This window comes from Mustelus asterias, chromosome 23, assembly GCF_964213995.1.
Source record: "Mustelus asterias chromosome 23, sMusAst1.hap1.1, whole genome shotgun sequence".
Classification (NCBI taxonomy): domain Eukaryota; kingdom Metazoa; phylum Chordata; class Chondrichthyes; order Carcharhiniformes; family Triakidae; genus Mustelus; species Mustelus asterias.
This window is the reverse complement of record NC_135823.1, coordinates 19943580-19957395: the sequence shown is the minus strand read 5'-3', so window position 1 is coordinate 19957395 and position 13816 is coordinate 19943580. Positions and strand designations below refer to the sequence as shown.

General features: G+C 42.4%; 1 protein-coding gene across 6 annotated transcripts in view; it reads left to right on the top strand.

Annotated features, from left to right (window-relative positions):
* Nucleotides 1-767: 767 nt before the first annotated feature.
* ttyh3a (tweety family member 3a) overlaps nt 768-13816 on the top strand; it is a 175313-nt gene continuing 162264 nt past the window's right edge. For 4 of the 6 annotated variants that reach the window (XM_078240068.1, XM_078240066.1, XM_078240065.1 and 1 more), the window contains exon 1: nt 774-1263. In XM_078240068.1, coding sequence (XP_078096194.1) covers nt 1138-1263 — 126 coding nt within the window. In that variant the 5' untranslated portion in view covers nt 774-1137. Of the gene's footprint in view, nt 1264-13816 lie in introns of all 6 variants that reach the window. The other 2 variants (XM_078240067.1, XM_078240070.1) reach the window with 2 other exon arrangements.

Below are 13816 nucleotides of genomic sequence, written 5' to 3'. Positions count from 1 at the left end.
GGGGGTGGGGTTCAGTGATTGACAGGTGGTCTGGGTGTGGGGTTCAGTGATTGACAGACGGTCTGGGGGAGGGGGTTCAGTGATTGACAGGTGGTCTGGGGGAGGGGTTCAGTGATTGACAGGTGGTCTGGGGGTGGGGTTGAGCCGGATTGACAGGCGGTCTGGGTGTGGGGTTCAGTGATTGACAGATGTTTTGGGGGAGGGGGTTCAGTGATTGACAGGTGGTCTGGGGGCGGAGTTGAGCTGCATTGACAGGCGGTCTGGGGGTGGGGTTCAGTGATTGACAGGCGGTCTGGGTGTGGGGTTCAGTGATTGACAGATGGTCAGGGGGAGGGGGGTTCAGTGATTGACAGGCGGTCTGGGGGAGGGGGTTCAGTGATTAACAGGTGGTCTAGGAGTGGGGTTTAGTGATTGACAGGCGGTCTGGGGGAGGGGTTCAGTGATTGACAGGTGGCCTGGGGGAGGGGTTCAGTGATTCACAGGTGGTCTGGGGGAGGGGTTCAGTGATTGACAGGCGGTCTGGGGGCGGGGTTCAGTGATTGACAGGCGGTCTGGGAGCGGGATTCAGTGATTGACGACGGGCGGTCTGGGAGCGGGATTCAGTGATTGACGACGGGCGGTCTGGGGGCGGGGTTCAGCGATTGACGGGCGGTCTGGGGGCGGGGTTCGGTGATTGACAGGCGGTCTGGGGGCGGGGTTCAGTGATTGACGACGGGCGGTCTGGGGGCGGGGTTCAGTGATTGACAGGTGTGGGTTGGGTCTCCGGCTGGGTGGGGGAGGGGAAACGGGCGACGGGCGCCGAGTCCATGAGAGGAAAGTGGTGGCGGGAGCAGAGCGGCTGAGCTGCGGCTTGTTCCCTCTTTATTGTCGGTGCTGCAGCGGCGGCCGCTTCGAGCGCGGGGCGGAGAAGGTTCGGGACATCTCCCCCTCCCCAGGAAGCGGGGGGGTCTGACTGGGGGAGAGACAGAGCGATCCCCCTCCCCCGGACATTTCCCCAGCACCCAGAGGGGGGAAAGAGGGCGGCTCTCCTCAGCCAGGGAGCGGGTGTGGGGAGGGGGCGCGATGGAGTGAAGCAGCCCCCCAACCCCACCCCACCCTACCCTCAGAGCCGGCTGCTGGCGAGCCTCGGGGGGCCCGATGGCGGCGGCGGTGAATTACTCGCCTCCCTGGTGGGTGAACCTCCTGCACCGGCTCCCCCACATCAACATCCAGCTGGAGACGGTGAAGAGCGAGTTCCAGCCCGAGGACAGGCAGTACCAGGAGGTAAGGCAGGGCTGGGGAAATATCCCCTCATTGTCTGGCTGCACACAACCCCAAACTTACCTCTTCCCCCCCCCCCTTCCCCTTCCCCTCACTATATCAGTAATCACATTCCTGCTTCCACAAACCCCTTCTGTTTTTCAATCCAGTACCAGGAGATAAGGCTTTAATATCCCCTCATTGTCTGACTGGAGACAATTCCAGGCAAAGTTCCCTCTCCCCCTTCCTGACTTTTCACTCACCGTCAATAAGCACATTCCTGCTTCCACAAACCCCTTCTGTTTTTCCAATCCAGCACCAGGAGGTAAGGCAGGGCTGGAGAAATATCCCCTCATTGTCTGGCTGCACACAACCCCAAACTTCCCCCTCACCATTAGTGATCACATTCCTGCTTCCACACACCCCTTCTGTTTTCCCAAATCCAGTACCAGGGGGTAAAGCTTTAATATCCCCTCATTGTCTGGCTGGAGACAACCCCAGGCAAAGTTCTCTCTCCCTGACTTTCCACTCACACCATCAATAATCACATTTCTGCTTCCACCAACCCCTTCTGTTTTTTCCAATCCATACCAGGAGATAAGGCAGGCTCGGGAAATATCCCCTCATTGTCTGGCTGGAGATAACCCCAGGCAAAGTTTCCCCCTCTCCCCAACCCCACTTTCCACTCACACCATCAATAATCACATTCCTATTTCCACAAACCTCTTCTGTTTTTCCAATCCTCCTCCTCTTCATCCTTCTCTCTCCCCCCTCCCCCCCTTTCCTCCTTTCCCTTTCTCATCGCTGGAACTCTTTTATTTATCATGTTAAAAATGTGTACTTGAGGTTACACCGGTGGCAGTCAAGTGCAAATCTTTGTTTATCATGTTAAAAATGTGTACTTGAGGTTACACCACTTGAGAAGCAGCTTTCTGCAGATAATAACTGCAACTCCTGTTTCCTTCCCCCCCCAACTCCTGAAGATGCTGGTGGGTGGGTAGTTAAATCAGTATACACCGTGACAGGACTTCAGCATTAGAATAATGATGTGATGAAATGTTCTTCAACCCAGTATTAAGTGAAAAATTAACACTTTATACGTACTAGACTGTGAAGGGTACAAAAATTGTCCAGTGTGACTGCATGACACTTATTGTGTCTTTAAGATCTCTCTCTTCCCACCCCCCCCCAACTTGCTCTGTTTCTCCCCCCCCCCAAAAAAAAACAGAACATTATTTTTTCCTCTCCCCAGGAGGAAGAGGGAAGGAATTGTAGGACAGAATGGAGGGGAAGGGGTTTTTCACACACCTTTCTTTTGTTTTGAAGCTGGCAAGTGATTTAAGAGGAGAAATTCCAAAGTGAAAGGGTGTGTGATGGGTGGATTCCCTGTCACGGGGCTGAGGGAATGCACAGCTCTGGGGCTGATAGTGCAGGATTCTATTTTGATTGTAGGATCAGGAATGAATGACCAAAATGTGTACAACACTCTAATGGTGAATTTAACTATAAAAGAGCTATTCAGTAATGTTTAAAATCCCATTATCTTGGCTGTTTTTATATAAAGTTAGACCTAATTTGATGGAACATTTTTTTTCTCTGCATAATTAACTTCTGTAGCTGCAGTATTTAATTGTCAATATGTGAGAGCAGTGGCAAACTTTGGTGGCAGATGTACTTGTATATTTTCAACATGTATCAATAAATGGTAGGGAAAATGGAACCAATCAATTTTAACGTGATGATGCTGGTCAAACATAAAAACTCGAGGGGCAAAATGTAGTTCCGTCCATCAAAATTTATCCCTCTAGTCTCTAACTTGTGTTGATTTGCCCTGAAATTTGCTCCCACTGCCAATCCTTCAACCTTGTGGGTTAAATTGCTTTCTCCAGGCATAACCTAGATTGAAAGAACCAAGTCTGTAATTGTACTGTTGGAGGTTTATTCAATTCAAGTGGGCATACTGTTTTTAAAAAAAAATTCTCATGCCCACAATTGCATGTTGCTGAAATCCAGGTGGAAGAAAACAACCCCCCCTCCCCTCGGTGTGAAATGGTGGACATGTAAAATGTTTGCTTTTCTAAAACCCCTGTGACTATTTTCAGCCCTCAAAATGGAAAAATTTGCTGCTTATCGTGCACGTCTCAGACGTGGGTATATTGCTATGTTTGCTTGTGCAATGATTTGCTTTACAAAAGCTCATAGAACGACTGCTTATCTGTTTTGTTGTTGCAATTCCTGTGGTTAAATCAGTGTGTATGTACCCTGACAGGACTTCAGCGTTAGAACTGTGATGTGATCATATTGGAAATATTTTTCAGCCCTGTATTAAGTGAAAAATTAACACTTTACCTGTACTACACTATGAAGGGTGCAAGCACTGTCTAGTGAGTGCTTGACGGAATAGAGAATAATTGTATTTTAATTAAAATACTTTGTCTATAAATACTATATTGAAGCCGTTTTAAAAGGTGCGTCCCACTTATATTTGCAAGTACAAGTCATGTTTTTATAGTAAGCTCCCTTTACCTTCTATCTGAGTTATGGATTGGGAATACGAACTGGTGAAGATGTCTTTGACCAGAAAAGTCATATTTGAGCCAATATTGCAATTCATTGCCATACCACAGTGAATATTAAGCTTGATGTGTGGGCATGGAGCAAGGATGTTCCAGATAGTGGGTTGCATGTGTGGCGCGTTGGTAAACCAATATTTAGCAAAGTGCAAGTGAGGGAAGATCCTGTCGACCAAAATAAATATTAGGATTGGATCCCGATTTCGTTTTATTCTGGAAAGATCTGGCTACTGTATTGGCAATAGTGCTAATGTTAAATGCTTATTGCCCACCTGAAGTAGGAGCAGTTCCACACTCTGCCATGTTGTCCGCAGTGTTTGACTGTGTTGTGTTGCTGCAGTCTGCATGCAATAGTTTCTACTTGAATGGTGCATAGCAATAGCAGTTAAGGAAGTTGGGGATAAAAAAAAACATTGGCTGTAAGAAGATTTATTTAAGAGAATTGCTGCCATCTTGTATATTGATTTTAATATAGAATTTAATTGGTGGGGAATCATAAAGTGTTTAATATCGGGCGAGAGAGAATTCTTCAATGCAGTGAATTATTGTGATTTTTGTGACGGGTGAATATAGCCGTATTTTAGAGAAGATCATATAATTTGCACCTTGTCACGTGGGATATTTCTTTTCAGATCTGTTAGCTATTGCTGTCGGGCTTATTATATTTAATATGGTGAATGGCAAGGTGGTTTATTCCTGAAGGTTGGTAAATTTTGATTGATTCACAGAGGGGAAGGTGTACCTACTGCCCCCTCATTCTGATTTTACAGTGAAGATCCTTTCTAAGCATAGTTCTGGGATCTACTACAGTACCTAATTTAGATTTGTCCATGGTTAAATTATTTTTACACCCCAAGAGAGTATAATTGTCTAAATGTGAATAATCTTTCTCACAAAGCTGCACAGAGTCTCAAGGTGGGAACTATTTTTCTGCATTTTGACTGGATTGCTTCATGTTAAGTTTTCTGGTTGGGATTGTATTATAAATGCACAGTGCAGGTGCAAGAAAAGGAGAGGAAGGTTTTTATATATTCAGTTAAATGGCAAAAGACTTCACAGGCTGAAGATTTGGACTAAAAAACCCCCACAGAAATGCAGAGCAGAGTCAGCATCTGTAAAGATGAAACCTTTTGGCAAGAGGTTTATTTGGTCAGGTTTGGTGGAGAACACTGGCTTGAAAGGTGGCCTGAGTGGTTTGCACAATCTTAACTTTCTGATTTCTGTAGCTGTGCTCATAGCTTGTTGAATTTTGCTTTTGGGATTCTGTATTCTAAAAGCAGAATCCTTCTGCTTCTCCTTTGTAAAGTGCAGAGTTGCAAATTCTAATTTCTGTACCAGTCTCAGAATGTGCACAACTGAATCTTCTTTCCCTCCCTCCCTCCAACTGAAGTTACAATCTTGTCAGCAATCACCATGGAACTTTAAACCAACAGTAAAATGTAATTTTAATTGAGTGGCGTGCATGGTATGGGTGAAATTATTTTTAACTGTCTCTACTTTCTGTGGTGTTGTTTCCGTCTGTCATGTCTTCTGCTTCTATCTCTTCTTCCCTTTAATTCTTTGTTTATCTTTTACAGTGGTTGGAGATGGTGTATGGTTTTATGGGGAAGGGAGCCACTACTATCTGGCTTGGACCAGGCGATATTTCTGGGGAATTGTGGTCCTTGGTGGTTCCCAGCCCCAATCATGTGCTTTCTTCTGATACACCCTCACCCCATCCCAGCTTCTCTCCCCATTACCATTGTTACTCCGTGCTATGTCCTCGCTTCTATGATGATCCCTACCTTTTGCTCATTAAGCAACCCGTTCAATCCCTGTATTGTCTCTTTTCCCATGCTGCAGTATCACTCATCTCATTTGACTTTTGCACTAGTGCTGATGAGGGACCAGAGGCCTCTTCACTCTCAAAACAGTTTCACATCCACTTCCAGTCTTCACATCCCTTCACATTTTGAGTTTGCACTTAAAATTTAACATCAACAGAAAATAAATCAAATTGGGAAGCTTATCGCCTGCCTCGCTTTCTTTTGCATGTTTTCTCTGTCTAGTATCTGTATAAACGATTACTATTAACCAATATCTACAAAACTCAGCTGATGGGGCAAACTTGAAACTTGAATTAACATTAGTATTGAACTGACTCCTCCCCTCTATAGTTTAGTGCTTTCTGATGTTCATGGGGCACAAAACTAAAATTACAATGGACATTGACAAGCAAGTCAATTGTTCAATTCTTCTTGCTTAACTATTCTTGCACTTATTTTGAACAGTAGCTGAAATGTTTCACCTTGTTTGCCCAAAGTTCATTGAGGAAGACCAGATGCGTAGAATGTGCTAGAAGCCAAAGGAAAATATTCCCTCAGTGCAGTGAATTGGGTAGAATGGAAAGAACTTCTCTGAGGAATTAGGCACACTGCACATGCTCAGAATGAAGAGTCCAATTCAGTTCACATAGTCACTGCTCTGGTCAAAATAGCAATGCTTTTGGGAGAGACTGACTCCTTCAAGGAAAAACTTACATTAAGATCATTAACATGCATCAATCATTCATTAATTTAATCACGTTATTGTGACATATGTTTTTTTTTGACTGCTCTTATTTTGGGTGCTAGAATTTTCAGTGACTGAAGGGGATAATGGTGGAAGTATGTGCTTGGAGTCATAGAATAATCCTTACAGTGCAGGAGGAGGCTATCGGGTCAGCACCGTCTCTAACAGAGCATCCCACCCAGATTCTTTCCTGTGTATTTACCTCACTTAACCCCAACCCCCCCCACCCACTAACCTACACATCTTGGGACACTAAGTGCAATTTAGCATGGCCAATCCACCTAACCAGCACATCTTTGGACTATGGGAGGAAACCCACGCAGACACGGGGGAGAACGTGAAAACTCCACACAGACAGTGACCCAAGCCAGGGATTGAATCCCTGGTGCTGTGAGGCAGCAGCATTAACCACTGTGCCACTGTGTTTGTGAAAAACTTTTTGCGAACGCAGTGACCAAATTGGCCAATCCTGGAATAATGTTCACTATTTGAAAAATACTGTTGTCTGTCTTACAGCGCAATATCTTTAACATTGAAAAGAATTTAGCACCATCGATAGAATAATACAGATACTTGGGAGTTTTTTTTATTTCTGTGTCATTCCCTATGTAGCAAATCTGATGTACAGGGCTAGACTTGGCCGCAACAGGGCATCTAATGGCATCTGCCATTAATTAGACACCACTGTATCCTTCAGCTCAACATAGGTTATCCTGCAAAGTTGCTGAAATTCTGAGGTAATAGTGCAGCCAGGGAAACAGCATCTGGGATTTGAGTGAACAGGCAAGCCAACAAGGTACCTTATTAACCAATGGGAATTGAGGATTAGGAGATAAACAGCTGAAGGACTGAGATGAAGGGTAAATTACAAGGGGTGAATCCAGTATCAAATTAGGTACAAAAAACAGATAAGCGAAGAGGAAGAATGATTAGATAGAGAGAGAGAAAGGAAAACAAGGGAAATGTAAGAAAATTTAAAATTTGACCTTTTAAATATTTTTAACGTTCAAAATCTGAAGGAATGAGATACTGCTCTTGTAATTAATTTGTCAGTTTATTAACAATTATCATGTCATTAAAGGGGTACTTGTTCTACTAATTACAGCCTTAAGTATATCTGTCGTGTTTAGTTAGTATCTGCCAAACAAGTAAAGCAGCTTCATGACATTGTGTATCAGTGAGGCAGACATTTTGATGAAATTGATGAAGTGTAGCAACTTGGACAGTAACTTTTGGGTATTTAACTAACTATCTGTTTGGTTGAAGTTGTGCATGAACAATAATGAGGGCCATTAGTTGCAATGTTATTTTGGTAGCGAGCTTTAGTTACGTTTTTGTCTTTGTTCCAAATGTCCACAATTTTGTTCATTCAGTTTTGTGTATGTTTCGGTGTCGGTGTGCAGAACTTGTCTTGACTTGCAGAAGCATTGCATCAACAGAATTCTTCATGGGAACATGACCCACAAGATTTGGAAACTGATTGAAATGCTTAAAATTGTGCTTCCGTTCAGAGTGGAAGAGCATTGATTACAAAATGTAATAAATGTGATGATACAAATTTAATTCTCAAACACTCAATGACTTCTCCAGTACCTTACTACAGAGACAACACTTGTGTTTTCCAGTTTATTTGCAGCATGACCAGAGGGCATACAGTGGAATGACTACAGCAGAGCTGGGATGAAGTGAGAGGACTGTGAGAAGGGCTCAATTGTTCTACATACTGGAATTGATTCCAATGTATATTGTTCTTCCTGTAAATAAGTTTGAAATTCTTAAGGATGAGTCCTGGAGTGCTCTTAATGCTAACTTATTATCATGTTGATGCAGTTGGGCAGGAATGTCAGCCTGAAGCATCATTTTAAAGCAGGTCCAAGATGGTATTTGTTCATCAGTTGTGACAGATAATTTAGCTCTGGGGCTTTAATTTTTAGAATTAAATTTATCTGGGATGGGCAAAGTGACATTTTCCATTTTACGTTTAAAGAAGTTGGGCAAATGTATGCATAGCACTTGTATCAATATTTGTATTTCAACACAAACGTAGCATTAATGCAAAGTCTGGTGCAATAAAATTATCAGGAGGATTTTTATTCCATGTAGCAAATCTAATGTATGGGCTAAACTTGACTAGCAGGGCATCTAACGGCACCTGCCCTTAGCTGGGGAAGGGGGAGTGAGAGGTCCAGTGCCAATGATTTATTTTCTCTTAAAGCTCTGTAAATTAAACTCTTTCTTTGTCAAAGATGTGTATAATTTGTGATCAAACTCGAGCAAGGAACTAACATTAGTTTCTAGTCATAAGCAAGTCAATGCTTTGTGGCATTGTTTCACTGAGAAAGCATTCTGTTCCCGTGCACGCATTGGAGAAATTTTAACAGTGGGATATCTCCTCACTCTGCCTTAAAACCAAGGATCTAAAAATTATATGCATTGGAATTTGTATGTTTTTCTCCTGATAATGTTGGCTCTAATTGTAAACGAAGAGGTTGATCAGTGTACTAACTCTTGTACTGAACAGTTGCACTGATATTTTCAAAGGCATTTCAAGCTAGTTAGTGTTGCACCAGAAACCTTGCATTGATGCTACGTTTGTGTTGGAATATAAATATTGATACCTGTAGTACAATGAATACATTTGCCCAATTTTTCTCATTTTATGTATTAAAAATGTAACTTTGCCCATCCAATATAAATTTAATTCTAGAAATTAAAATTGCTCAGTAGGAACTAGCAATGTGATTATAAACTAAGGAAGCAAAAAGCCAAATGTAATTTCAACCCAAGCTCTCTATTCCAGAGGTTATGGAATTTTTGCCTGCTTGCAGAACTCAAAAGAAAATGGGCAGATAATGAAAGGAGAAACCGAGGGATTCAGGCTTGTTGCCAGGAGAGGTAAAAATGGCCTATGTAGGCAGTGAATGTTCTTTTATTTAACAGTTTATATTGAATGAAATAAAATGACTGTTGACTGGGCCTGTTATAGATCCCCCCCCCCCCCCCCCCCCCCCCCCCCACCCCAAACCCCATCATAACTTTGAAATATTAAAATAAATATCTGTGCTGGCAGCTTGTCTTCTGCAGTCTGACAAATACAGATTACTTCCAGGAATTCAGCTGTGAACAGAGCCATCCTTGATATTAAAGAAAATGGCTGTAAATATATGATGGCAGCACTAGGAGCAGGGATAAAAGAGCACTCAATTGACAAGGGTTATTAAGCTGCGGCACATCTGAAAATAGCCGCATGAACTTTATTAAAATTTAAACTGTACGGTATTTTATAAACTTCAGTCTCATTTGGGTTTTGCATCACTCTTCTATAATGCATTTGGGTCAGGTTTGAGCATGGTAATACTTGATAGTTTAAATAGGAATGAGCAAGTGCAATGTTGTTGAGGTCCTGGCTCATACTGGAAAATATAGTGTCAATATTTAAGTTGATATTCTCAATAATGTGTACAAGATAGTGTGAAGCCTTGTAACACCGATAATACCCACGATAAAATGAAAACATTGTTTCAGGTTGATGATCTTTTGTTAAGAGCTAAAACATCACCTGAATCATTAACTCTGTTTCCCTTTCTGCGAAGCTGCTTGTGTTTTCAGCATGTGTGTGTTTATGTTTCGTTCCAGCATCTGCAGTGTTCTGTGTTTAAGCGCTAACATATAAAATATTTGTACAGGAAGTATCAGAATTGATAGTGTTCATTTCCACGCCCCTCTTTGAATTAAATCTGAGGTACTACACTTGCTCTGGGAAGGTACATCAATTTAATTTTTAGTCCGCATCATTTTGAGTGCCTCAATCAGGCTGGGAAGGATTCTCAACACAGAGTTTTGATTCTGTAGTTCTGATTTCTGTTTATAAAGACGCATTTTGAAGTGGTTCTCCATAATGCACACTAAAAGCACACAGTGGTGATGTCGAAGCCTTTCTGGTGTTTTGGTATCAAGTGGGAAGATCAGGTAATATTTCAGTATGTTGTGGACATTTGTGATTTTGTCGTCTTAGCTATTTTTCAGTGGTTATTTTCTTCTAACCAGTGAACAACTTGTAATACTGAGGTATGCAATTAAAAAGAACTAATGGTTAATTATCTCAAGTGATACTTTTTTAAAAGCTCTCCTACAAGTTTCATCAAAGGCTGGTAAATACATACGTAGCCCATTTCTGGTCCATCATCCATTGCATTCCTTTTTGGCCAGAGAATGGAAGTCTGGTAGTAGATGGATGTAGTATGCAGCTTGCTTCAGGCTCTACTGTTCATAAGAGGCTTTGGAGACCACTTAGTCCCCCAGAACAAGGTGTGAGTGCGAGGATAGGGTCATAGTTGTTTGGGGGGGGTGGGGGGGGGGTGCTTATGGCAGGCGGCTAGTGACTGCTTCAGTCTGATATCTGTAAAGAACAGTAGGACCTTGGGATTATGGCTTTATGGCTGGGGTAGTAGCCAGGCGTGGTGCCACTTGGGTATGGAACTGAGTGGCAGGCTTTACGGTGATGTGCTTTTTCTCCTCCCATCGTTCATTCGGCTGTAAACAGTGGCTGCGAGAAACTGAATATTTTCAGCAAGCTGTCATTTTTCCCCAACAATACTTAATGCTTTATTCACAGACAATGAACAAATAATAAAATTGGAGCACAAGTCCTCCTCAATGAACAAATCTGATACGTTACTTCAAGCAACAAATCTCTCAAATAATATATCCTCAGTTTTCTTTACAACCTTTTTATTCTGCTAATGCCGGTACATGTTCGTTCTTGTGTTTCCTTGGACATTGTGATTTGGAACGCAGTATCTGAAAGGTGTTGGAAGCAAATTCAATAATATTCAAGAGGGAATTGGGAGGAAGAGCGATTACAGGGCAATGAGGAAAGAGTAGGGGACTGATGGCTCTACCCAAGGGCTGGCATAGGCACAATGACAGGAATAGCCTCCTTCTGTACTCTGTCATTCGATGATTTTCCTTCTTGGGGTGTATAAATAAACGAATTCAGTTCGTGGAATATTCATATTTACATTACAGAAGTACTTTGCTTTTCTTGCTGGAGTAAGCACTGTGCTGGCCAGTGAGTGAAACTTGATCCTATTGGCACAGAAATTGGTGTGGCGTAGGTAATTATGCCAGTGATAGTTGGCCCTGATGCCTGAAATAGTGTTAACATTCTTCACATGGATGAGTACAAAATTCACAAAAAATTAGTTTCACTACCCTTTGCTGACTTTTTGTCCTTCGAAATGACTGTTCATCATCTGGGGTGTTTGGTCGAATTCCGGTGTGACATGACAGCTGAGTCTGATCTGTGCTCGGAATGTTTTGCTGCAAGTAGGATAGGTAGGATATCGCAGATAGTTGGGTTTCGGACAAATTGCTGGCTTGGGATTCACTCTCCTTTGTGTTTTCTCTCCATCTCTGGGTGCTTGCTTTCAAAGGGAGCTGCATTGTTTTCTATCTAGTAGTGCTGGGTGATCTTTGATTTGATTTATTATTGTCACATGTATTGGGATACAATGAAAAGTATTGTTTCTTGCGCGCTATACAGACAAAGCACACTGTTCATAGAGAAGGAAAGGCGAGAGTGCAGAATGTAGTGTTACAGTCATAGGGTGTAGATACAGATCAACTTAATGTGCAAGGTAGGTCCATTCAAAAGTCTGATGGCAGCAGGGTTTTGGTTGGTTCTTGGTTCTGCTGTTTTTGGTTGGTATGTGACCTCAGACTTTTGTATCTTTTTCCCGAGAGAAGAAGGTGGAAGAGAGAGAATGCTCGGGCTGCGTGGGGTCCTCAATTATGTCAGCTGCTCTGCCGAGGGCAGCAGGAAGTGTAGACAGAGTCGATGGATGGGAGGCTGGTTTGTGTGATGGATTGGGCTACATTCACAACCTTTTGTAGTTTCTTGTGGTCTTGGGCAGAGCAGGAGCCATACCAAGCTGTGATACAACCAGAAAGAATGCTTTCTATGGTACATCTGTAAAAGTTGGTGAGAATTGTAGCTGACATGCCAAATTTCCTTAGTCTTCTGAGAAAGTAGAGGTGTTGGTGGGCATTCTTAACTATAGTGTTGGCATGGAGGCACCAGGACAAGTTGTCAGTGATCTGGCCACCTAAAAACTTAACTCTTGACCATTTCTACTTCATCCCCGTTGATGTAGACAGGGGCATGTTCTCCACTACGCTTCCTGAAGTCGATGACAATCTCCTTTGTTTTGTTGACATTGAGGGAGAGATTATTGTCACCGCACCAGTTCCCCAGATTCTCTCTCATTCCTGTACTCTGTCTCGTCATCTACCAATCATCTATGTAATCTTCTACCAGGACTTGAAGTCAATGTCCAAATTCTTAAGTGAAGCCTTCAGAGTGTTCTCGTAGCACTTCCTTTGATCACCATGAGAGTGCATCACAGACTCGAGCTCTCCATAGAAGGTTGGCTTTGATAAGTGGGTGCCAGTTTGCTGTAAAAGAGGTATAAGTTGGACTCTTGCAATGACTTGAAATTTTGTCAGGCCTTCTAAATGAAATCTGCACTGTCTCCTCTTGCTTTTATTTTCTATTATTTTTCCCTCTTGACTAATATCAGTTGTTCTGTCTCTTCCCCTGCGTTTAGATTTTTCCCCCGTCTCCCAACAATAAATCTGAGTTTGGGTGGGTACGTTGCAACAACAAAACAGACCCACAACTCTCAATTCAATGAACTGATAAACTTCTACTTCAGCTACCCTTGAAATGCTTGCTGCGCCCTTAATTAATGACTTTGTAAAGTGGATAATAGCTGGTAAATTAGTCTTTGTCTTTAACTGTACAACTCAATGCCCACTGATTTTTAAACAGTCTCTGTCTGTTGATGAACACTGCTGCATTTTTGTAAGTTATAACTGAGGAGTCCACTTAAATCACAGGTAAATTAAGCACTTTTCATGTGTCTGTCACGGCAAACCATGCAGGCATTTAGTGGTTGCATTCGTACAGTATTGACAGCAGTTACTCTTTTAAATATTGAGGTCACTGTTGCTTGCTTCTTGCCTTGGGTAGGAGCCCCTGCAGTAGATATGCATTTAAAATGTGATGCTGAACTAACAGGATGATTGATCATGTTATTTTTTGAGAAAGCTAGAGTTACATTGTGAGAGGAACAAAACAATTTAATGCCATCTGCAGATAAGGCTGCTGCTGGAAAATACTTCGCGCATATTCTGGGCTGAAATGTGTTTTCCTGTTTTGATTTGTCTGTCAAGGTTATTTTAACGAATGGTTAGAGTGATGTAATGTTTTCGAGCAAACTGTCACCCATACTGTACATCATGCACACAAATTTAACGAGCCAATGATTGGATTTAATGACCACATGAAGAAAGACATGCTTTCACATCACAGTGACCACGGAGAAATGTTAAAACAAACTGTTTTATTAGTTATTTGCATTTTATTTTGATTAATGCTTAGAAGGTTAATT